Source organism: Papilio machaon, chromosome 14, assembly GCF_912999745.1.
Source record: "Papilio machaon chromosome 14, ilPapMach1.1, whole genome shotgun sequence".
Lineage (NCBI taxonomy): Eukaryota > Metazoa > Arthropoda > Insecta > Lepidoptera > Papilionidae > Papilio > Papilio machaon.
Genome location: NC_059999.1, coordinates 2,915,097 through 2,936,316, shown reverse-complemented (window position 1 = coordinate 2,936,316; position 21,220 = coordinate 2,915,097). Strand labels below are relative to the sequence as shown.

General features: G+C 33.9%; 4 protein-coding genes across 4 annotated transcripts in view; 3 read left to right on the top strand and 1 right to left on the bottom strand.

The window, feature by feature from the left end:
• Positions 1-5,077, top strand: part of LOC106719992 (protein sprint) — an 89,862-nt gene extending 84,785 nt beyond the window's left edge. The window contains exons 18-24 of the mRNA XM_045680985.1: positions 2,165-2,334; positions 2,538-2,642; positions 2,752-2,937; positions 3,149-3,280; positions 3,407-3,634; positions 3,938-4,166; positions 4,275-5,077. Coding sequence (XP_045536941.1) covers positions 2,165-2,334; positions 2,538-2,642; positions 2,752-2,937; positions 3,149-3,280; positions 3,407-3,634; positions 3,938-4,166; positions 4,275-4,408 — 1,184 coding nt within the window. The 3' untranslated portion in view covers positions 4,409-5,077. The remainder of the gene's footprint in view (positions 1-2,164; positions 2,335-2,537; positions 2,643-2,751; positions 2,938-3,148; positions 3,281-3,406; positions 3,635-3,937; positions 4,167-4,274) is intronic.
• Positions 5,078-8,730: 3,653 nt separating this feature from the next.
• LOC106719799 lies at positions 8,731-9,845 on the top strand. The gene is made up of 4 exons (XM_045681079.1): positions 8,731-8,823; positions 8,926-9,117; positions 9,202-9,335; positions 9,578-9,845. Exons 1-4 carry the CDS (start codon positions 8,731-8,733, stop codon positions 9,843-9,845), a joined length of 687 nt encoding a protein of 228 aa, XP_045537035.1.
• Positions 9,846-10,934: 1,089 nt separating this feature from the next.
• Positions 10,935-14,828, top strand: LOC106707578 (GILT-like protein 1). Its single transcript, XM_045680987.1, has 5 exons — positions 10,935-11,158; positions 13,047-13,178; positions 13,476-13,649; positions 14,015-14,155; positions 14,688-14,828. The coding sequence occupies exons 1-5, from the start codon at positions 11,078-11,080 to the stop codon at positions 14,823-14,825; spliced, it is 666 nt and encodes a 221-aa protein (XP_045536943.1). The 5' UTR covers positions 10,935-11,077; the 3' UTR covers positions 14,826-14,828.
• A 776-nt stretch (positions 14,829-15,604) lies between these two features.
• LOC106719800 (CLIP domain-containing serine protease 14D) lies at positions 15,605-19,723 on the bottom strand. The gene is made up of 9 exons (XM_045680986.1): positions 19,520-19,723; positions 18,750-18,805; positions 18,587-18,678; positions 18,273-18,460; positions 17,990-18,098; positions 17,232-17,413; positions 16,940-17,040; positions 16,251-16,433; positions 15,605-15,774 (listed from the first exon to the last, which is right to left on the bottom strand). Exons 1-9 carry the CDS (start codon positions 19,584-19,586, stop codon positions 15,664-15,666), a joined length of 1,089 nt encoding a protein of 362 aa, XP_045536942.1. The 5' UTR covers positions 19,587-19,723; the 3' UTR covers positions 15,605-15,663.
• Positions 19,724-21,220: the final 1,497 nt, after the last annotated feature.

Sequence of the window (21,220 nt, the reverse complement as noted above, 5' to 3'; positions counted from 1 at the left end):
GAAAGTGATTGGGTGATTGTAACGAAAGAAAAATTTCTAGAGCCGAAGTTTCAGCAGCATTTGGCAAAGAAAGACTCGCTAAAGAATCTGTGTAAAAAATCTAGAGAGAACGGTTTAATTAAAAAACGTGTGGAAGTCGTTGCCAAGCCTCCTGCCTGCCACTGCAAGGAATTAAAATCTAAGGAGGATAAAAAACCATCTAAAAACCCATTGCGCCGAATTTTCGCAACTATTAGAAATATATGTAAACGTTTATGTAGAAAAATTAGAGATTGTCTAAAATTTAGGAGTACTCAAGACAAAGACGAAATAAGAGAACACATCTCCGATATAATTCATTCGTATGAGTGTAGGTAATGTTTTGTTTTGTATCTTTCTTTTGCATTTATCATATTTTTAAATACATATAAAATGTATTATTAAAATATATGTATAAAGTGATACAAAATGTTTAATTTTTACGTTAGTAAAAACATCTAATAATTTCAATCTAATTTCGAATTAAGAACCCATAAAAGTATAAATATAGTGAGGTATAATTACATGTGCAATTTGCGGGGTATCTTTTAGCTGCAGATGTCAGAACAAAAAACTGTTACCTGCTCCCCACCGATATTATTAAAGTCAGCTGGCAAGCTTTGCACATTTCAAACTTGATCTTATTGTTGTTGATTACGAATCTAATTACCATCACTAAAAATTGTATTTAATACCAATTAATTAGCAGATTTTAATATGGACCAAAATAATTACTATTAAATAATATCTGGCCCTAAAAATATTTCCACTGTTGCGTCTTAAAGTATCTTTAGTGTAATATAGTATTATCATAGTATCAGTAAAGCTTTGTGTAGAATAAAACATTCATAAAATTTTATAAGTTGACATACATTGATAAAAAAGTTGACACAACTTAAATACAATACAATCTAGCAGCTGTTTACACGCCACGTGCCATCTGCGTGCCCTTCGCCCAATATGTTGTAACAACTGCACTCCAAAATCAAAAGCAGGTGATAGATATATTAATGCAACCCTAGTTTTTATAATTGGCCGCTCAAACTTAACACAATATAAGTATTTAAAAAATGCTAGTTAACAAAATATTTTAGAAACATTAAACAAGTTTTTTCTCTAAGTTATTATGAGGTATTAGGTTAATAACTAATCTTAACATGTAAGGCGTTTAATTAAAAAAAATACTCTAACATAAAGCATTAAAATTTGTAATGTATAAATATGTATAATATATAACATTCTTACGTAGATAATTTATCTCTACATATTGTTTAATTTACATATTAGCACACGTTCCTAAATAAAGAAAATTATTACGTGGCAAATATTATGAGTAAATGATTAATAAACCTTGCTATAAATCCATGAGCAAACATTAGTCTTGGAATAGAAAAACAATGGTATATCTCTGTTTAATTAATTTACAATTCTAATCTTTACTTATAATTATAACAGGTTTTGCATAGAATAATTAATAGGTGAGCTGTTATAATGTAAATAATCGTTACTGAATAACATTTGTGTGTAATCATTTTGAAGCGCTAAAAGCCTTATAATCAAGAGTCTGGGAATCTCATTACATTGTCGTAGGTTCGAATTATTCCTGTGACTATTGTCAATGTTAGAAATGTGTTGGATTTTAGTTGGAATATTTATAAAATAGCTTTTGTGCCTAAGTCTGTGAGTGCAAATACTTTTGTGGGACTGAGTTTAATGTGATCAAGGGTGAATGTCACCACTTCTGCAATTGAGCAGACCCGAAAAACAAACATGATTTATAAAAATATGATATCAGAGAACTATAAAGATTTTATCTGCTATTTTATTTATTTATTATTTACTTGTTTTTATTTACGGTCAAGTAATATCTCTGTTGTTTATATTCTTTACATTTTTAACGGTTTTGAAGAAAACAAATACCATATCGATTTTAATTTAAATACAAATTTATTCACCATGTAAACGGTAATAAACGATTGATTACTAAATTGTTAAGTGTACAAAGTTCTCTCCCTTTCTTTATCTCTGATGCTAAAAAAAATGCTGGTAACACATCTGACATCGGTAGACGCCTTAGCCTAGGTCGTTTGCCTTTATTAATTTATTTTAGATTACGCACAGTATTAATAGTAAATTTTTGTTGAAGCAGCGGCGGGGCGGGTGCGTGCGCTGCGCGGGGGCCGGGGTGCGCGGGGCGTAGGGGCGGCTCTGCGGGCATACGCGCTGCATCTCGCACAGGACAAGAGCACCACCTTCGCACAGAACGTCGACAACTTCATAGCCTGCACTCTGGACTCCAAGGAGACATGCCCACAGGTAATATTACAGACACTGTTAATTATTATAATAATTTTGCAAGTTAGATTGCGATTAATATTGCTGGAAAGGTCTATTTAACTGAACGTCCTAATTGCCACACTCAAAGTAATAAATCTGTGCTCAAGGACTTTCTAAATGGCTATCTAGTGTAGTAAGTATTGTAATTAGAAGTTGTATAAAGTAATATTTGGTGTTTTCAGGTGATGATGCGAAATATGAGACAGTTCATGTCCGGTATGAAGAACTATCTTGTCAAGCACGGAGAAAGAGAATTTGAAAAGGAGGTGGAGAAAGAAAGACTTAAGGTAAAATATCGTAACAAATGATTGAGAAAAAAACAAAACATATATGGTAGAAAATATGTAACACGTTTGTTGTGGATTATACAACAATATTATTGTGCGATGTCTTCAGCTGAAACCGACGGAATTCCTGAACCTGGACGCGATCCTGGAGGGCGTGATGCACCGGCTGGTGGTGCGGCCGCTGCGGGGCCGGCTGTACGCGCTGCTGGCCGCCTGGCACGCGCCCGACCTGCGCCGACTGCACGCCGCCATCGAGCGCGCGCAGCACGCCACGCCGCTACAACTCGGGGTTAAGGTGGCTTCATCTTCTTCAAAACTAATTTTATTAAAAGTCCCCGTCTCGTTGCATAACTTGTTTAAAATTACTTCTGAAGCTTAAGTGTAAGTTTTACTCTACTTACCACTAGATGGCGTTGTTGTTTAGTTTGATTAGGTTCTTCGACTTCCCTTTTGTTTTTCAATAATTATTCATTTTGAAAAATCGTTTATTTTTTTTATTTTTTTAGGAATCTACTAAAGTGCCGTCGGCCGCGGTGCTGGCGGTGATCTCGAAGCATTTCCTCAAGATGCAGGAGGCGGACTCCCCGCTCGACAAGCTGGAGAACCTGCTGGCCGCCATATCTGTTATGTTTAACGCTGTACGTATAATGTTCTACCGCCTTTTTTTATCATTTTTAAATAGGGCGTCGCATTAAATGAGATAGTCGACCTGCAGTAGTTTAAAACTCTAATGTTTGTTATGAAATGTAACGCGTGTTGTGCAGATGCGCGGCTCGAGGGCGCTGGGTGCGGACGACCTGCTGCCGGTGCTGGCGTGGGCGGTGGCGCGCTGCCGGCTGGTGTGCGGCGAGCTGGAGGCCGAGCTGATGGCGGGTCTGCTGCCGCCCGCGCTGCTCGCCGGCGAGGGCGGCTACTACCTCACCGCGCTCTTCTCCGCGCTCGCCGTGCTCAAGCGCCTCGCGCCCGAGCAGCCCGCGGACACCTCCGCACCCGTTAGTACATGCATATTAGTTAATCGAAAGAATCAACACAAGGTAATGTGAACCGGTGGACATAAGTAAAAATTAATTTTGACAGCTCACTAACGCCCCCCTTCAACGTCAAAAAAGTCACAAATGAACAATAACATAGAGAGTACTAAGAGAACCTTTTTTGGTTTTACATATAATCTGACTGAACCAACCGCAATGCCTCCCACCGGTTCAGATATCTTTGTTAGACTATAGTTGTGGTCCTCGATTACTATGTTCTGACAGAAGACGGGCGTGAAGTAATGTTTAAATTTGTAATGTCAGTGCCGGCGGGGCTCGGGGTCGGGGTCGGGGTCGGGGTCGGGGTGCGGCGCGCGCGGTGCGGCGGTGGTGCGCGTGGCGCTGCCGGACGAGTGCCGCGGCTCCATCCGGCGCGTGGCGCTGCCGTGCCGGCCGGGAGCGCGCGCTCGCGACCTGTGCCGCGCGCTCGCGCACGCCGCCGCCATCACCAACCCGCAGGACTACGCGCTCTTCGCACTGCACGACGGACAAGGTGAGGCAACACCATTCCAAACATAGTATTCATCCTAATCACGAAATTTCCATTTTCAACAATTTGAACTATGATGGTGTGACGACTTAAAAGTTTTTTTTTTTTCAGAAACAATGTTAAACGAGAACGACTGCCCGCAAGAGGTGATGTCAGAGAAGAGCGGTCAGAACTTCATCCTGGCTTACAAGAGGATAGACGCCAAGATCGCGTGGCCGCAGCAGGCGCTGCTCTCCTACCCTTAGGCCCGTAGGCCTTCAGGCTCCTACGCCGCCATGCCCCTAGGCCCATCGCCTCAGAAATCTCCTAGCCTTATCTCAAACAACGTACAATCTCTTAACTTTATATTCATAATATAATCAAAAACCATTAACGTTCTTATGATGATAAAGTTGTCAAAATATGCTCATTAGCGACTAGTAACGGACATTGTAAACTATATTTTTGTCATCTTAATAAAGTGATATTTTACTACGATATTAGCCGACCGATTTTCGTACGTTATCTTTTCTTGAAGTAAACTTAGCTTACCCTATATCTATAAGTACATTGCAATTAGACAGTATTTTTAAAACCCCCGCAGTTGTTAATCGAGCTCCTTGCGTAACTTTTTAATAACGTAGCTTTTTTACCCTGATAGTGTGTAAGTGACCTTTTATATTACATTTGACTGAGAGATTGTGCATTTTCTTGATCTAAAAAAATATCTTTTGTAAATTATCAACTCTTCTTTTTTCGTAGAATATTTGAGTGACCGTTTTGAACTATCTCGTTTCTATTTTAAACTAAGTATTTAGGAGCTGTAGAACCTTTAAAAGGTAATCATAACCAGGCGTACGTAGGTATTTTGTATGTTCCTAAATTTCGAAATGTACCCTGAACCGACTCACCAAATTGTTGTTTTTAATTTAACATATATAATTTTAAGTATTGTCAAAAGTTTTTTTAAGTTATATTTCTAACTTTCTCTTTTAATTATAATAATTTTAATCTGTATTCTAATCTTTAACGCTAACTTGTTTATTGAACTGTGATGTAATTCGTATTAGTACTGTAAGTTTTGTATTAATTTTGTATATTCGTAGAGACGATTCTTAATATAATTTATTTAAAACGTAACTTAAGGGAAATGTATTTAACTCACCGTTGGTTTCTGAGACTAAAACCTCTGTATAAATCATATCGTCATCCCTGTCATTATCTTTGACATAACAGAGATAATATGTTTAAACGGAGATTCTGTCCTCAGAAACCTACGGTCAGTTCAGACTGGTGAATAAATGTTGGCTATCATCAATAATGGAATAACGCTTTTCTTATATAAATATGGCGTTCTGAGCCGAAATTTATTCATCAAAACATAATCAGATATATCAGTCCTGCCTACCATTTTTAATACCCTAATATTTTACAGGTCTGAGTTTCAACTCATTACATTTCATTATTCACTGAAGAAAATATGAATTTCCACTACTAAAATAAAACAAAACAGATTTGTCATCTCTTTCTTTCTATCAGGAAAAAGTGAAATGTTTTTGGAATGATGTATAGTCAGTGAAAATGCAGTGTTACTTACACCTGTAGTATGATCGCATGATTAATTTGATTAATTTAAATTTAACCTAAAACCTTCCTTAACAAGCACTACCTTTCGATTAACAAAAAAATTCAAAATCTGAGCACAAGAAGCAGAGTTACGTGGTAACACATACAGGCGAATTGATAACCTCCTTCTTTTTGTAGTCTGCTAAAATAGGACTGTCAAATACAAGTAAAAATATTAAAAACCTATTGAAAGATGCTGCGATTTTTACCGTATATACGTCTGAAGTGGCACTTACATTTATGCATATAAAGCCGGCTACATACCTTCAGTTTTAATTGTACAGTGTATGCAATAACTGTACAGTTAACTGAGAGTAAATAAGGTGCGTAGCGGACTTTATAGTCTGTCTGTCTTTTCGCTTTATTGTTATATGCTTTTCTATTCTGTCTACATTCCTAAATACTTGAAATGATTATTTTGGCAATGTTACATATCGATAAAATGATTTTGTAATTTTATTCTAAATTATCTTCTTTTAGTTTTACAAATTGCAAAACTGGTATATGTTTAAGAATTGTAGCGGACTGATTTTCTGAATATGTGTTTTGTAGATACAGTGCCACCATACATTTTAATAAATTTTGAAAATTCATCTTTTAATAATAAATAAATATTCGAATCGTAGTTACTTTCTGCTATTACTAATATTAATTGTCGGCCTAATATTTAGCTTTTAAATAAAACATTAGATTTTTGGCATAGCTAGACTACTTTCGTATAATATCTTAAAATATTATAATTAGCAATTTTTTCCACCGAAATCAAATTAAAAATAGATAATGAGGCTAGCAATCATTTAATAAAGTTATAAAAAATAGGAAATTATGAAGCAAATTATGCTGCGAATAAACATATATCTTTGTATGTATGGATATTGTGGCTGTTAAACGCCACATTGAATCTTTTATACCCTGTGAATCACAGCTGTGTAATTCGAATAGTAAATTAAATAGTATTTCAATTACTAAAAGTTTTCCACTTGCAAACTCTAGCTTTTGAGGTTAATAGCGATTACTGTTCGATTTTGCACCATTTTGCTTCTTTATCTGTTAAAATAATGTATTATCAGGCGTTTTTTTTTTATAATAGCTTTAATGAAATGCACAGTTTTAATTGTTAATAATTATAAAATAATTCTAATGGTTTAATGTCATTCAAATCGGAAATGCCTTTAATGCATTAATTTGTTCGGTAATTAAAAATGTTATTAATGTTAATTGTTTTTTTTAAATAAAGAACAGTTAACTAGCTGTCAACAAAACCCTGTGTATTATGGTGGTACTGTATAGGTATGGTATATTTATTGCAATCATGTATTTTAAACTTAGTTATTATATAACACGTATATTGTGTTTTGATAACATTTTCAGTCATTTGTGAAGAATTAAACGATTTTTTACCAAACATAATATCAATTTTCTTTTAATAAGTTACCTCCCACTAAGACTAGGCACACACTTTGCTCTTTAAGTGCTCGATTTGCATCCGATCGCATATATTTCTAGGTATGAGCGCGGTTTTACTCGTGTATTCTTCAAAATGTATGCGATCTAGGTTCGCCTTTTGACAAAGCGTGTGCTAAAAACGCCGAAACAAAACATTCTTGAATCATTACTTTCCAAACACCTAAACAAAAATATTTTCATCCCTCTCATACTCATAAAAAAGACAGGGTCAAAGATATGTTTTACAAATTCAAAGTTTTGTCAATACATTGTAATATTGACTCCTATAAACTAAACTACAAACAAAACGTAACCATGGAAAGAAATCACCGACCGTAGGTCTCATCAACTCTTCATATAAGATAAACAGCTACGTATAAAAACATGCAAGCTTGTTATCCAAAGAAATATCCAAAAAATCACTGGGACACACTGAATGTAGTATATCCCGTAAGAGTTCTCGATCAGAAGGATGTTTCGAGTGAATCTATTGCAAGGAAATGGAGACCAGAGCCCGAAGTTATACAACAAAACACGGTATTAAAACTTACTTCACATTCAGTTATGTTGTTTGCTTGAGTATTTTTTTTTAATCGAGATTAATTAAACATTTTGGCATTCTTCACAAAATAGAATATTTTTCGATAAAAATGCTAGCTCGAAAAGGAATTTTCTACAAGGCGTTTACACGAGGTAAGATAAAATACAAAAAGAAAAGTGTACGGCTTTATTTAAATTTCTATATTTACTTACAGAAAACTGATAGAGATATTCAAGAGTATCGTGACTATAATTCTTATAACGAATGTATGAGGTCACAGACATCACTCGACTATGGATTTAAGATTCCGGAAATTAAAAGATTTAATAAACATACACCGTGTGCTGAGAACGAATACATTTATCCACTTAGCAGACGGGTAAATAGATCTTTTTAAAATACTATAATAGTCATTATTATAAGACAAAAGAAAATAAGGATGGATTGTGTGGAATCAGGCATGACTTACCGAACTCAATGTTATACCGAACCTCAATGTGGATGAAGGCATGAGAATTATATAATATTAATATAACAAAGCTAAGTAATAAAAATGCAAGTACGTTTGATATAATTGTTCTCAAAAACAACCTAAAAATTCCAATGTTTAAATGTCAATCTTACAACTTTTTAATTAAATTAAAAACTTATTCAATCTTTTAATAATTTGTGTTAAATATTAATAAAATAATATAAGATATTATAGGCCTATGTGAGGGTCTACATTATTTTGTGCCTAAGAATTTTAATCGGATGATGTAAAAGGAAAGTGTGTTAAAGAGATTCAATATCACGTAACTAATTGATGACGTAAAATCTAACTAATACTAATATCGACATTTATATTTATAAACGTTCGAACGAGTTTCCACCAGAGTATCAACACCAAATATATTATATTTCTTTTAATTGTTAATTAAATGTTTGAAGGTCGAAGATCGTCCACCTGCATGCAAAGTTCACGGAACGACAGAAATGAGAGAATCGTTTTCTACACCACAAAGTTTCAGTCGCTTGATAACTGACAAAGATCAATTTAAGCATCCAGTATCTTTGGAAAGTAACCCGGTAAATATTATCCGTATAAATTAAATATCCTAAATACATCGTATTCCCTTCTGAATATAATTACTTTAATTTAATTTAAAATTTAAAATACAAAACTTCCAGATACCAATAGCACCAAGTTGGCACAAAGAATTGGAACCAATAGACACAACTTACGAAGGTTTTGAAAAATATTTAGACCCTTATCTCACTACCAGCAGACTGCATCATCGGCCGTACACTGCTGACCAATTAAAGAAGATCTCTAATTCTAAAGATATTGTTACTTATTATACGCTATCAGACATTCCTTGGGTATGATAAATTAACACAAATCTTTTATTAAACGTGATTTTTATCTACTATCAGTTGTAATGTTAGTTCTATTGTTAATTTTAGGTATGGTCAACAAAACCAACACACAAAGATTGGTTCGTACGAGTCAAATGTCCCAAGACAATGTACGATAGAGAGAAATTTAAGGGGGACTTTAGAGAAATAAGGAGTCATAATAAACTGCATTGGGTTCCAGGGTATAGTAAATATATTAGGATCATGAGTTTTCTTTCGTTTCATTGTTACAATAACTAAATGACAGTTAAATAGTTACCTTACAATAAAATCGCGATTAAAGAACGTAAAGACCTATCAAAACGATAAGCGAAGTAATAATATAAGCTCATTTACGATTAAATAATCATATTAAGATAACTAAATTGTCATAAATTCCCGATTAAACAAAATTAACCGCTACCTTTTATCATTTCTTTTTTAGATCATTTAGAACAGAAGCAAAAGATAATTATGGTTTTAATACACATCAAAAAGATATAAAAATTGAAAAACATGAGGAAGTAAGCACCAAATATCAACGTGCTATTGGAAAATTAAAAACAAATTCACCATATGAAGACGCACTCATGCAAGGAACCTACGTGACGGAAAGTTCTACTATTGGATCAAGGAAACCTATTTGCTCAGTTTTCGAACAATGTGCGGATAAAAATAAGCGACTCATGAGTAGATTAGAGAAGAAAAAATAAGTATTTTTAATATGTTTATATTCTTTACTTATGGTAAAAACCTATACCTAATATAAGACATACTGAAATTGGGGAATCTCAAAAGCCTCGTATCACTTCCTGAACGTCTTATTTTGCAAGAATCAATTGAGAAAAACAGTGAATTAAAAATACTCTTACCGAACTATTATATTCTTTTGTCCAGAAATATGTTTTTAAACTTTGCCTTACATGAAATTATTTTGTCTATTGGTTTGTTATTGTGTCAATCAAATTTAAAATGTCATGAAAGTGCTGACACTATCATTGTAAATAAATTCAGTTTATTATTAAAATTGTAACAAAATTAAATAAATAAAAATGTATCAAGAACTTAAATGGAAATAGTGTTCTTCTTAATATTTCTCCTGATAATATTCTACGCAATATATCTGATACATCCATACTGGACGATTATCCTTTCTGTTGTAATAGCTTATGCACTTTATGCCCAAATATATTCTATATTTTGAGTGGTAAGTACTTTGTAATTTAATCTCTTATTAAAACCTATAAAAATAATGCCGTTTAAGTTTTAAGATCAACCTATGTTGAAGTTGTTGTTTTAGCAGATGAAAACAAGGAAGCAGATCCATTGCAATTTTAAAGTAAAGGACCTCGAGAGAACTAGTTTGTTATAAAAGTTTTTCTTTTCCATTTTCGCCGATGATTAAAATGAACGGAATATTTTAATTGTTCTATTTCTTAAATATTTTTTTCAATATTGTAAACTCTACACTATTATTTTGGTAAATTCATTTTGAATATAGAATACCTATTGATAGATTGTCGATCTATTTATTTTCCTAACGATTTTATCAAGGTAACAGCTACAGGTTACACCTATCTTCCTGTAAAAATCGGTCTAGCCGTTCCAGAGATTACAAGCGCAACCTTAAGAACACAGATCAAAATTTAAAAAAATGGTTTTTGTCATTTTCGATATTACATATATAAACTGTAATTTTATTAATAGATATAGATAATTTAGTTATAGCTATTAGGCCAATACACTCACACAAGCGTATAAAAGTGTTGTACATTCGTAGACTGTCATAGTGTGTGTTAACTACAACCACTATGATATTTGTTGACACAACTGTTTACTGTTTCGCACACAACGCATTGAGACGTTGCTCGAAAATGTATTGAAAATCATTCCGATATTAATTTACTTTTATGTGTAGGATGTGTAATTTCATTGTGTTTTGAAAATGGTGAACTGTAATTTTTTTCAATCTTTTTTGCTCTTGTGCGCAGGAGTACAGCTTTGTATAGGATATTTACCACAAAAGGTATTTTATTTTTTATTTAATTGTAAAGTAATTTTGTATTTTTTATTGTACTCTTAAAATATTCGTAGTTGACTATGGAAACTACATAGTATTTTATTCTCATGTGAAATAATATATATACCTTCGATTTATACTATTTTCTATAGCTTTTACGTGTCAAGTCTTGAGAGAATAAATTGTAGGATAAAGATGATAGACTAATATTTATTTAGACAGTCAAAATTAGATGAAATGATATCCAATCTTGCTCATTTTAAAATATAGATCTCCAAATTTGTATCGCGTTATTTTTTTTTTATTGAATTCTGTTACGACTTAGAATCGATTCTAAGACAAGTCGCGAGAAAGATATTTAAAGCTAGTTTATCCGCTCATCGGTTTCTCATTGTAGGACTTACAAAGCCATATATTTTACATGACTTACAAGTCATATATTTTATATGAAACTAGCTTTTACCCGCGACTCCGTCCGCGCGGAATAAAAAATAGAAAACGGGGTAAAAATCCTGGTTCTAAGCTACCTGCCCATCAATTTTCAGTCAAATCGATTCAGCCGTTCTTGAGTTATAAATAGTGTAACTAACACGACTTTCTTTTATATATATATAGATTCGTACCAGGCCCACAGGTTATTTACGAGTATACACGTCAAAATGTTTAAAAACTCTGTACGGATGCGATCTAAACAATGTACTAAAACAATGACATCAACATGTTATTCTACTATTGAAATCTAATGATTCGCGCATTGTAGTGGTTAACTAATTTTGGAATAGGCTTTTATTCGGGTTCGATTCACAGATATATTATAATGACTGTTTCATACAAGTTTGACTTCGGGACAAGAGTAAAAAATGCACTAAGGAACAACACACAATATAGAACTCCTTTATTAAAATTGGCGTTAAACGTATAATTTACATTTATAATATATACCATTCATTTTTGTTCATTTGGTAATGAGAGCATTGTGTATTGAAAATAATTATTTTCAGCACGTTACAGTAATTTAACGCTATCTGAACGACCTCCAAATATAATAGCCGATGCCATAGTATTTCACACCTCTACTAAATAATACTCGACTAAAAACCGTGCCGAATTTTTAACACACTAAATTATTTAATAACTTTGATTGCAGAGGTGAAAGATATAATTTAGAATTCTAAATAGCTAAATAGCTGTCGTCCGCGAATTCGTCCGCCCGGAATTAAAAAAAAAGTAATAGTCTGTGTCAAATTTCATCAAGATCCGTTGAGCCGTTCCGGAGGTACCTTCAAACAAACAAACATCCATCCATCTATCTAAACATTCGCATTTATAATATTAGTAAGATAATGTAATGTTATTTCCTTTTGGATAATCTAAAGGGGGGGGGGGGGGGTAATGTGACGTGTTTATGATTTTATTTATATTTCAAATCTGCTACATTTTAAACTAACCCTGACCTATATGACAATAATGTTAAGTCAACATGTAAAGGTATTAATGTATGACCATATGGACCTGTCTTCCTTGAGCAAGACTTCAATGTATCAGTGAAAGTTGTCCTGCCCCGGCCGGTATACGATTGTATCTATTATTTATACTTGCTCTACATAAAACATATTGATCATAAAAATAGATTACATTTCGAATGGTTTGTATTTATTTTCTGTATGAATTAAACCTCGAGGAAGATGTTATTCAATTACTAATATAAAAACGGAACGTAGTCGGAAAATCAGGACTTTGTAAATTAAATTCCAAAAATAAAAACAGCTAAGGGTTTATATAAGTTACGACTATATTTTTAATGTCTTCTCTCTCGGAGTGTCAATATCGTTTCTTATTTTGTAAGGTTTATTTATATTTAAAATTAATAGCTACAATTCTAGCTTATTTTCAGCACCTTCTTACAGTATACTACGAGAGCAAGTGTCCGGACAGCAAGAAATTTGTACTAGACCAGCTGCAACCAGCCATCGAATTGCTGCACAGATATGTCAAGCTCAGACTTATACCGTTTGGAAAGTCGAGGGTAAGATGACTTCATACTTTGGCTTCGATTCTTGAGATCGATCCGAAAATTTTCAAAACCAATTTACTCGATGGCCCTCAAAACGTTAGATCATTTTAAAAATCTGTAATTTGTTAAAATAAGACCAAACAAATTTAAAATGATTTTTTTAACCAGAAATAAGCAAAAATGGTTAAAGATCTAATATTAATTTTAGCCGCTAGAGATTCCGAATTAAAGCGTATTTATAATATTTAAACTTTGCATAAATATATACTCGTAACAACTAACGTCCTGACTACACATAACATATTTCAGAGTATAAACTACGGCGACGATGGTTTCGAATGCCAGCACGGGCCGGAGGAGTGCCTCGGCAACATGGTACAAGAGTGCGCGCTGAGGCATATGCGAGGCCACAGCGACGTACAACGCGTCACCTACGTCGTCTGTGAGATGGCATCAGAGTCCGGCGCTCGTGGCAGTCTAGCTGTAAGTAGCTAGAAAATTACTTGAATCAATAATCTCGTCGTTTTTAAAGAAACACACCACAAGTAGACGTAAATATTCTTTACCAGAGATTTCTGATTGCGCACAAGTAATAAACTCATCATCATCATCTCCTTGTTGTGATTCTACTGTAACTGAGGTATCAATTGTCTATTTGAAAAACACTAAAAAAATTAATTTCCACCATGACTTAAATATACACACATGACGTTGTAAAGAAATGTCAAATGAAATCTCGGACGAAACATCGATTGAAAACGTTGTTCCGAAACCAATCAAAATAAGAACGATGTTTGAAGATAAGTTCAATAATAATATAAAAAAAACCATAATGTATATTCTTACAGTGTGTGAAGCACGCGGGGCTGTCAGTGAGCGATGTGGAGCGCTGTGTGCTGGCGGGTGAGGGAGTGGCGCTACAGCTGGACTCCGAGTACCACACTGACAAGTTGAAGCCTAAGTTCATACCCACAGTGACTATCGACGGGGTAAGTATGCAGTAGATGATAATTTAGTATTTACGTAAAGAAAAAGCTCTATATACTACTCTTGTATGGTTTATGTTAGGTCAGTGGCCTAGCACGATAATCGCCTTCGTATCGTCATCGTCAAATATGTCATAATTAGTATGAGTCAAAAAATTTGGTGTGCCCAAAATATTAACATATTTTAATACAAATTTCGTCGACGCGATGGCGATTGTCACAAATATTTGTACTAGGCTCACAGTTCCGATAATAATCCTGTCTTCAAAATAGAGTGTCCTATATGTAACTGTAGTAGTAATTAGATTTAAAAAATGTTATTTAACTTATTTCAAATGTTAAGACTGTATATTATAATTTATCCAACAAGATATGTAAACTTGTCAATTGGATATTTTCTTTTTTAAAAGCAGTTGATAAAAAAAAATTACAGAATAACTTACAATTATGATGCATAAGTGATTTTCAGATCCATTACACTTATCATTTAGAAGTTCTAGTCATCGTAATATTAAGTAGTATGTTTTATTTTTAGATATTCAGTCAAGACTTTCAAGACGCTGCAATGACTGATCTTATCGGAACTTTGTGTGCTACTCTCCGCGAGGTGGCGCCGTGTGCGCGATATTACAACAATCGCGCCTGGCAATATATCTTTTATAATTCTACCTGAAATATACGCTTTGTACATTCATCCAGTATTTCATTGTAATATTACAAATTTACAAATACCCACCAAAGTTCCTAAGAATGTTTTAACTTCACCACTAGATGTCGCTGTCTTAATTTCATAATACAGATGTCTGTTTGTATAGAACCAAATTAAACTAGTTATTTTAATTAATAACTAGCAAAAGCGGTTAATTAGAAGTGAAAAAGATTTCTACCTTGTCATAATTTTTAAAATATAATTTAGATAGTATTTAGACTTTTAAAACGGAAAATTATACAAGGTATGTATAATTTTCCGATTTGATTTTATTATTTTCTAACAGATGGCGTTAGAAATGCAATAAAATTTGAATGAAATAAATCTATTTTCCTGGTATTAAATAGGATTCTAAACATAGATAATACATCTATGTTTAGAATCCTATTTAATAAATTGTAATTACTGTGCCAAATTTTAAATGTGAAAGAGTATTAGTTTCGTAGTAAAGTGTACCACAACACTGCATTTTTTTTAGGATAGTACCCACAAGGCTCTCTTTTCTCGCCCTTACCACATTAATTTAATTTTTCTTCTCGTTTCTACAGTCTTACTAATAATGCGAAAGTTTAGATGGATGGATGGATGGACCGATGGATAGATGAATGGATATTTGTTATATGGTATCTCCGGAACTGTTCAACGGATCTTGATAAAATTTTCCACATATGTAGAACATAGTCTGAAAGAACATATAGGCTTATTCAGTTTTTTAATTCCTCGCAGACGGAGTCGCTGGTGACAGCTAGTATTTAATAAACAATTAAAGACACATTTTTTTTCAAACAACAATGAAATAGATTCACGAGGGAGAGTTTTCTACGATCCAATGGAAGTAGTGCGCGATGTTTGTGTAGACGCTGGGCACGCCCTCGCTGCCACAGTTCTCTGAACCGAACGATACGATACCGATCTAAAATATAAACAAATACTTATATCAATATATTATTTACTGTGGGTTTCTGAGATTAAATCACTGTTTTGTCAAAGATAATGACAGGGATGACGATATGTTTTATACAGAGATTTTAGTCTCCGAAACCTACAGTTAATCTTTTTTTTAAGATGCAGGAATGTAAAGAAAACCAGAACATATATAAGAAGAAGTTCAAAGATGTGTGAATGTAAAACAACCCGCACTGGACCAGTGTTACTGGTCTAATTGAACCTTATTTAGGGAAGGCTGGAACCCTTTGGTTGTGACTTTGACGAATTATTAAGGTTATATAAATTAAAATGTTTTCTATTCAACCAAAGTTTTATAACCATACTTTAGTTTCTAGAGGTCATCGACGATCAAGATTTTAGACAATTTTTACATTAGATTTTAGACAATTTTTACATTAGAACTGTATCTTAAATGGTATATTTACCTTGACTATGTATTACCTGTAAGTACTGTCCATCTCTATTGATCAGTAAGGGAGCTCCTCCGAAGCCCGAGCAGGCATCTCTGCCTTCTTCCCCCCCTGCGCAGAGCTGTCCCTCGTGTACCGGCACTGACTCCCCGAAAATACTCTCACATGTCTCCAGAGGGACCAACGGTACCTCTAGTTGTTGTTGTTTGCCTACCTATAGATCAGAGTCACATTTTCAATCAAGTCAGTCCTATTTTTAGAGGTTCTTGCCCATGGTATTTTTGGGATTAGTTGATAATGTTTATAAGTAATTTAATTGTAACCGCTTCTAGCCTTAAAGGATTTATCAATATTGAAGTATAAGGTGTCATACTATTCGAAGTCTTTCCGGTAGTGTCATAGCATATCTTCAAAAATCCTAATATTATAAATGCGAATGTTTAGATGGATGGATGTTTGTTTGAAGGTATTTTCGGAACGGGCCAACGGATCTTGATGAAGTTTGGCATAGATGTAGAACATAGTCTGGAAGAACACATAGGCTACTTATCTGCGCGGATGAAGTCGTGGAAGACAACTAGTAATATGTACAGTTAGTTAGACTTGGTTCCTTGCAATACTGAATAAAATTAACTTAACCAGAACTTCCTAACCAATCAATTGTAGAAAAGTCAGCAATTACAGTGCAGTGACAGCTGTCCAGCTGTAAACGAAGCATACCATGTTAGTCTGTCCGGATAATTTTCCCCATCCGACGAGCGTTGCTCGTTCATTTATAACAATTTCCGGTTTATCGTTGAGGCAGAGCGGAGCCGCTGTCACTGAAAAAATTTATAATTAACATCGAGATTATTAACACTGATTTAAATATACCAATTCAAGGTCATTTGATGACCTTAATGAACAAATGCTTTATTAAATTGAAAGTCAGATTTCTGATCCAATAAATTGTGATTCCAACATGTTCCTATGGTCCTATGAAGAGTACACTGACAGTTACAACATAACAGACCTGAATACTTGATATCGTCTTTGAGAACGATGAGTGCGATGTCGTGGCGAAAGATCTTTTGCTCGTAACCAGGGTGCACAACCACGTTGTCGACCTTGAGGGCCTGCGTCACGGGCGCGCAGAAGTACTCGTTGCAGTCGGGACTGCGCGTAGTATCCCACTCGCCTACCACCACCGTTGATCTAGGTAAAAATGTATTTTGGGAATTAAATTTAACATTTTTTCCTTAGAAGCGTGCGTTTTGACATGGTTCAGGGTTGATACATGCAACCGAAAACCTGATTATGTGCTATCTATTATGAATTAAGATGCTTCGGAGAAAAATAAAAAACTTGAGAGGTGTCAAGGGAGGGAAACCCGGATGGAACGAAGTTCCTTTCGATTAATTAGTGAAGGAACCAATGTTTATTCTATGAATAAAAAACTTAAGTCTTCACAAGAAGTACATTTAATTTCTATGAATTTTCGTTATATATTGTCACGTCGTTGCCATGGTGAAGTAGCGCTCATTCGTCGTTAACATACTTACTATAGCAAAAAGTGTCGTGACAACTTTTCGTAAGAATTTTTTCCGTCTAGCCCCCTTTCACAACGCGCGATAAGGAACTTCGTTCCAACATCTTACTAAACAAACAATCACTTAGTCTAAATTTCATACTAACTACGGTAAGGGGCTGGCTATCTTAGTGACCAGAGTTAAGAGAGCAACAGTAAATATTCAAATTTGGTCAAGTCGTACTATAGATAAGATTTCTTACAATTTGTATCCCTCAGGCTTAGCTAGCGCGCAGTGGGCGGCGGTCAGTACAACTCTCTTGGCTATGATTGAACCGCTGCATGCAAATCTCACCGTCCCAGTGTCTTTGTCTAAAATTTTAAAAATACTCTAATAATCCAAAGTCGTTCTATAAATGGCAAGGTTTTGATCAAATGTCCATTTCATGTAGAAAACTTTTTGAAATCGTTAATGTCCTTGTACAAATATTATCATCTTTAACTTATAATAATAATATAATTGGTTATTGTTTTATTGGTACCTACTTGTGAATCCAATCCTAGCGACCCAGGGATGCAGGCCGATGCCCTTGTAGTCGTTGGCTCGCACCATGCTGCGGCCGCACTCCGCCGTGTTGGGCGGATGTACGCGCGCGCACTCGCATGCTGGACAGCACACGAGGTCCTCTGCATTATTGTTGCCGCAAGTCAGTGAATTCAGACGGTGGAAGTATCTAATAGTTACAAAGCAGTTTTACAATAATATTAAAAAAATAAAAAAGATGCACATATTATCTGAGAACCTCCTCCTTTTGGAATTCTGTTATAATACTGAAATAAATTATTAATGTAACACTTACTTGTCTGATGAAAAGCAAGAAAAGTCCATGAGATCTTCTAACAGTGGACATGAGCTGATTGGAATGCAAGAAGTATTCGGTGGACATCGACCCTAAAAATATTTAACAACATTAAGTCAAAGTTCACTTCAAGAATGATGTGATAAGGATTTACATAACTCACTTTGAAATTTAAAGCTTCCTCTTCAGCACGTCCCATATCCAAACTGATTGATACAGCTAGAACAGTAAACAAAAAATTAAATTATCATGACGTGCGAGACAAACTCAAACTATATGATTTATTAAGGAAGAATCTCTTATGTAATAGCATATAGAAATAGATGTAAGACGAGGAGAAAAATGAAATATAGACCAAAAGTTTCATTTGGACTAAGTACATGAAATACGAAGTTAAAAAGATTTAAACAACAATAAAAGAAACGCGGAATTTTAAACACTTCTCAAACCTTTTTCCTTTGTTTTAAGATTTTTGTTCAATATATATTTATGTGCATTATTGAATAATCATTTGAGAAGCATCACAAATAGTATAGGATCACAATGTCACGTTTGATTGTAATTCGTAATGACCTCGCAATTAGATGAAATCAGTTCATCAACAAGGCCGCTGCTATCTAGTCATATGATCATCATGCATCATTGTGATCACCGATTATTAAACGTTAATGCACGTTATTGTATAATTTTCATGTCAAGCTATCATTAAATCATACTAGGTATCACTTTCAAGGACATTTTGCGATAGAAAAAAATATTTATTTATGAGACATATTCTGAAATTCTATTTTACATTTTCATTATCTTATTTCCCTAACTTTAAAGTGCTCAACTTAATCATTGACAAAGGAAATATCAAAATCAAGAATTTTAAACTGTAGTTTACAAAATACAGCAGAATCAGAAAAGCAGTAGAATTTCATAAAAACTTACTTCCAAATTGAGCATCAACGGTCCACCAAACAAGTACAATCCACAAGAACAACGTACACGCAGTCATTTTAATTTATTTATCTTAATTTCAACAACTATTTAATCACAAAACATTATTAACTTTTTAACAGGAATTTAAGTGAAATATTCGAGCATCATAGTACCATTTTATAGAAATATTGCGCGTGCGCCGGCATTCGTATCGAGAGTGATACAACACAAAGCCTTTGCGCACACCGCTTTGATACAGGGGTCATAAACATAAAGGAACGACTTTTTGAATTTCCTCCCTATCAAACTTTTTTGGTAATTATAATATTATTAAGTACTATTTGGAAACAAGATCAGTGAATACTCCAGTCAAACTTAAAATAAGTAGAGGAATACAACCATATAAAAAGTGTCAATGCAGGTAGATATCTTACTAATGTTATAAATGCGAATGTTTGGACGGATGGATGGATGTTTATTTAAAGGTATCTCCCGAACGGCTCAAAGGATCTCGCTTAAATTTGGCACAGATGTAGATCATAGTCTGGAAGAACATATAGGCTACTTTGTTTTTTTTTTTAATTCCGCGCGGACGAAGTCGCGGGCGACAACTAGTATGAAATATTTCATAATTGTTCAATTTTCAATTTTAACATTTGGAAATTACTTATGTTATTCTTAATCGTCGTGATTGTTCGTTAAAATAATAATAAACATTTTTGTATAGTTGGGTACAAATGGTTTGTAATCTCTGGATCAATGTGAATTAACTGGACAAAATGTGGCGTTTCATTAATTCAGGTATTTACAATCGTTTCAGTAACATCCCGCACGAAAGTGATGTAACAGGTAAATGATTTAATTAAAGTAATAGTTTCATTTTAAAACTAATTTTCTGTGATTATGTTTTCAGTTTAAAGTTATTTTAATTCACTATTTTTACAATAAAGTATGAATAATACAATGAATTCCATTTTAATTCGCTTCATATAAATTAGAAGTTTTAGTATTTTAAGGAAACAATCACAAGAAGGGTCAGTTTTACTGCGTAATAATGCGGTAAAAAGATTTTTTTTACTATAATTCAAAGTAACTACAAATTAAATAACTTTTATATTTTTAAAAGCAACTGATATTGACTGTACTTCATTCAGAACACAATAACATCAATTTATTTTTTGCTAGTATCATACGTTCAGTCACAATCTTATTTAAGTTTTGCATCACAAGTACTTAGGGGATTACTGTCTTCTGATAGTTTGCTTCAGCTATCGAACCATTCACTTCTTAGGATGGACAAAATGTAGTATAACTACATTGGTTAAAATATTTGATTCATTTCAACATCGAGAAATGAAAAAGCTTGTTAAATATCTACAATCGTAGTCACATCTTGTGTTTATTATTATTTGTTTGAAAAAGCCTAAAAAGAGGACCTTTAAGGTCAGAGAGCTATTTCTTCATACCAATTTTTATAAATATTGTTCCGTACAATAATTACAATCTACTATCACAATAGATACATACAATAATTATTGTCAGGAATAAATCGGAATAAATATCATTATAAGAGACGTTTTAATTAATTTGTAATTAATTTGATACCTTTTTACAGATTGACCGATAGACATGCAAAAAAAGTGCGGCGCGTCAGATTTAACGCGGTCCAAACGAAGCGTGTCCGTCTAATCGTTGTGAAAATCTCTTTTT

Excerpts from the sequence above, each read along its gene's own strand:
- LOC106719799 (XM_045681079.1), top strand. The coding sequence starts at position 8,731 with ATGAGAGAATCGTTTTCTACACCACAAAGTTTCAGTCGCTTGATAACT. Across the intron at positions 8,824-8,925 it reads TATCTTTGGAAAGTAACCCG|ATACCAATAGCACCAAGTTG; the intron begins GTAAATATTATC and ends CAAAACTTCCAG. Across the intron at positions 9,336-9,577 it reads AAACTGCATTGGGTTCCAGG|ATCATTTAGAACAGAAGCAA; the intron begins GTATAGTAAATA and ends TTTCTTTTTTAG.
- LOC106707578 (XM_045680987.1), top strand. The coding sequence starts at position 11,078 with ATGGTGAACTGTAATTTTTTTCAATCTTTTTTGCTCTTGTGCGCAGGA. Across the intron at positions 11,159-13,046 it reads TAGGATATTTACCACAAAAG|CACCTTCTTACAGTATACTA; the intron begins GTATTTTATTTT and ends GCTTATTTTCAG. Across the intron at positions 14,156-14,687 it reads CCACAGTGACTATCGACGGG|ATATTCAGTCAAGACTTTCA; the intron begins GTAAGTATGCAG and ends TTTTATTTTTAG.
- LOC106719800 (XM_045680986.1), bottom strand. The coding sequence starts at position 19,586 with ATGACTGCGTGTACGTTGTTCTTGTGGATTGTACTTGTTTGGTGGACC. Across the intron at positions 17,414-17,989 it reads AAGCCTGAGGGATACAAATT|ATCAACGGTGGTGGTAGGCG; the intron begins GTAAGAAATCTT and ends ATTTTTACCTAG. Across the intron at positions 16,434-16,939 it reads TATCCGGACAGACTAACATG|GTAGGCAAACAACAACAACT; the intron begins GTATGCTTCGTT and ends TCTGATCTATAG.